General features: G+C 37.0%; 1 protein-coding gene across 2 annotated transcripts; it reads right to left on the bottom strand.

Annotated features, from left to right (window-relative positions):
- Nucleotides 1–6: 6 nt before the first annotated feature.
- Nucleotides 7–3237, bottom strand: LOC111379282 (isocitrate dehydrogenase [NAD] regulatory subunit 1, mitochondrial-like). Of its 2 annotated transcripts, none has more exons than XM_023002639.1 (3): nt 2661–3237; nt 1296–1535; nt 7–122 (listed from the first exon to the last, which is right to left on the bottom strand). In XM_023002639.1, the coding sequence occupies exons 1-3, from the start codon at nt 3159–3161 to the stop codon at nt 27–29; spliced, it is 837 nt and encodes a 278-aa protein (XP_022858407.1). In that variant the 5' UTR covers nt 3162–3237; the 3' UTR covers nt 7–26. The 2 variants fall into 2 exon arrangements, with proteins under 2 accessions (XP_022858407.1, XP_022858408.1); XM_023002640.1 differs by having other exon boundaries at nt 1296–1523.
- Between the last annotated feature and the right edge of the window lie 91 nt (nt 3238–3328).

The raw sequence follows: 3328 nt of genomic DNA, 5'->3' as shown, positions 1-3328 counted from the left end.
AAAAAGTTGTGAGTTCTCAAAGTTGCTTATAATATATACATACCTCCAGGCATGACACCAGTACCTCCAGCAATACCAGCAGCAGTATTTGAGACCAGATTACCATAAAGATTAGGAGTTACCTGTAAAATATGCTCTAATTCAAGGGCAGAAATTGAATGGGGAGGACAATAAAAGTTCATTGTGAAAGACTTATAGAACCATAGCATCTGTGATACTTAAATATGTACTCTACGATATAACAACATAGCTTAGTTTTTCCATAGTAGTTAAGGGCAAAATATGCACCCAGGCACCAAGATGCACTCGAGTTGACACATAACTCAATTTCCTAATTTTGGTATACAAGTGTTAATGGTGAGAAGTTGTAATTAGAACTAAAAATCCCTCATTCACAGTACAGTTAGTCCCAGTATGTCCATGACCATAAGGCATCATATCTTCTTTCTCAAATTAGCTCTCAGACTCGTATTAGTTTACATACACGAACTTCAAAACTAAAAGAAAGAGTTAAAAGTTGAGTAGTCCACCATCCTTTAAACTCACCTAGACTTACGTGTCTTTACAGGAGTTCAAACACATCAAATGGTGTTGGCATCATAACCGTGGATGCTCAGCTCAACCATGTACTTCTAGAAATTCAATATGGAAATGTAGATAAGTATCCTACTTCCAACCAAGACTGGCATATGGGTCGGATTTGAATGTTCAATCCATCAGTGGTCTCTAGTTTCTTTCTTCACATGCACCATCAGTGATCATTTATACTTCGTCCAAAAAAATAAAAAATAAAAGGAAAAAGAATCAACAATTTATAGACTATAGGCTAACAAATGGGCAATGAACTCTCTAAGGCTGATTGTGTAGACGTTCGTCCACATTTGTCAACAGAGCTGAGAAAATAAGCTCGTGATGTTCTTCAAGCAAATTCTAAAGACCAATCAAACAGCAATGAATGTTACTCATGTGCACCTTTGCCAGTATCTCATTAACCCATCGTCAACAGCGGATCAACAGATTGATTCACTTAACTACATCTTTAATTAGCATTTTCTCTTTTTCAGTCCTAACATGAAAAATTGGTAGAATGGGTATTAAGAAACAAAATTCATCATCATTTTTAGTCCTGTTTAATAGTGAAAACGATATCTTTCGATATCTGAATTAATAAAAAACCGACACAAACTGAGAGAAGACGAGCTCAAGACAATTAATTAATTTAAAAGTAACATCAAGTGGAGAAGAACCCTCCAGTGAGTAAATGAACTGAAAAGTAGATTGCCATTGTCCCTTACCATAACATCAAATTGCTCTGGCTTTGAAACAAGTTGCATAGAACAGTTATCCACAATCATTTCACTGTACTGGATACTGGGGTACTTGCTAGCAACTTCACGGCAGGATTCTAAAAACTGACCATCTGCAAGTTTCATTATGTTTGCTTTATGCACTGCAGTCACTTTCTTCCGATTATTCAGATAGGAATACTCAAAGGCATATTTTGCAATACGTTCTGAACAGAACTTTGTAATCACCTAGCAATGTGGCTAAATTAGGGAAAAAATAGGCAAGCAAGTCGACATAAAATTCGAGAGAGATTACAAGTGAAAAAACACTTATTCATTGGAGAATTTAAAAATTCCACAAAAAGGATTAAGAAGCAGCAATAATGTAAGTAGAATAATGTGGTCCCAACAACTTTAATCAGCCAACCAACTTTAGATACTTCCCTTTAAATTATGTGATGTATCATACATGAATCAATAGAAATATTCCGTAATTGCACTTTAAAATGGTTAATTCAGAAAAGAAGATGAGTAAAATAAAAGTACCACATTATAGTGATTGAAAGTATGCCTGATAAGTATTTTAAAGAGAACATAAAGTTCATCAAGAAGTTGCTTACAACATGGTACGTGAAATACTACAATTACCACAATAAACAGCACAGTTCAAGCAAGATTGACTATTCAATAGAATTTGAATTGAGTTGTGGAGACTGGAGATCGGACTTACAAAAGTTGAATAGATTTTTTACTAATTCAAGTTATAAAGTTCCAATTCCACTTTGCTGCTTGTAAGTCTGCAACATAAACTCAAAACCCCGGAAGTAGCTTATAGATTGTCCTATATTCAACATGCATTAAGCCTTGAAATCCATTATTATTTTTGCAGCTAAGAAATCATTAATCAAGTTCATTGCAGAGAGTGATATGAGATGCACACACAGCTTGCATCATTTTGAAAACTGGATCTTAAACTTATACGATCATCATTTGAATGCTAAAGAGAAATTTATCCCTGCATACAAATACTTGTCCTAATCTTTCACACCTCAAAAATTCGTTTTCATTTCATAGACAAAAATCCAAATAAAATTCCAGTTAAACTCAGTGCAAAAATATCATTAATTTTTTTCTAATTATAGTCTTGCCCTTTTCGTCATGAACTTCCTAGCAAATAACAGAACATAATGCGAGTTAATTCACAAACATAATTGCAACACTCTATAAACAGATATTACTAAAAGGTTTGAACACGGGTTTATGAGTGTTCCACGTGGATGGCAAACCCAACAATTCATAATCGTAATCTTGAATTTACAGAAAATAGGTCCAGTATCAAAATAAATGTTACATAAAACACAAAATTGACACTACCTTGAGGCTCTCAACAACACCGGGAACAACCTCGTGCTCAAGCCCCGAGTATTCTCCTTCAGTATTCTCCCGAATCACGACAATATCCACATCCTGGTGGCGCGTTGGGAGCCCCTGCAGATTAAAGCAGTGAACAAGCGATGCATAGAGATCAAGCTCTTTCCTCAAAAGCACGTTCAAAGAGCTAACACCTCCGCCGACAGGAGTCTTCAACCCTCCTTTAAGACAGACCTTGTTCTTCTTAATCGAGTCGATCACCTCGGGAGGCACACTCTTGGCGTCTCCATGGACCTCGTACTTCTGGAAGTAGACAGGGGCATGCATGGCCTCCATGATCTGCTCGACAGCGCCGGTGACGAGTGGGCCGACACCGTCTCCGGGAATTAAAGTAACGGGTCTCGGATTTCCATCGCCAGGTCTGGGCATGTAGGTGACGGATCGAGTGGCGGTCGTGGGGGAGGAGAGGATGCGTTTGAGGATTGGAAGGGTGCGTGGAGTCATTTTTATTTTGTTTGATTTCAGAAATTGGGAATTTGGGAATCAGAAAGAAAGTTGAAGGAAAGAGCGGGCAAGGAAAATTAACTATTTATGGATTAATATTAATTAATTAACTAACTATAGACCCGGTAGTAGTTATGGGTGGTCAGGTCGGGTCAATTTTTTTTTTT

This window comes from Olea europaea, unplaced genomic scaffold (genome assembly GCF_002742605.1).
Source record: "Olea europaea var. sylvestris unplaced genomic scaffold, O_europaea_v1 scaffold1965, whole genome shotgun sequence".
NCBI lineage: Eukaryota > Viridiplantae > Streptophyta > Magnoliopsida > Lamiales > Oleaceae > Olea > Olea europaea.
Note: the sequence above shows the minus strand (reverse complement) of the source record. Positions and strands in the feature narration are given on the sequence as shown.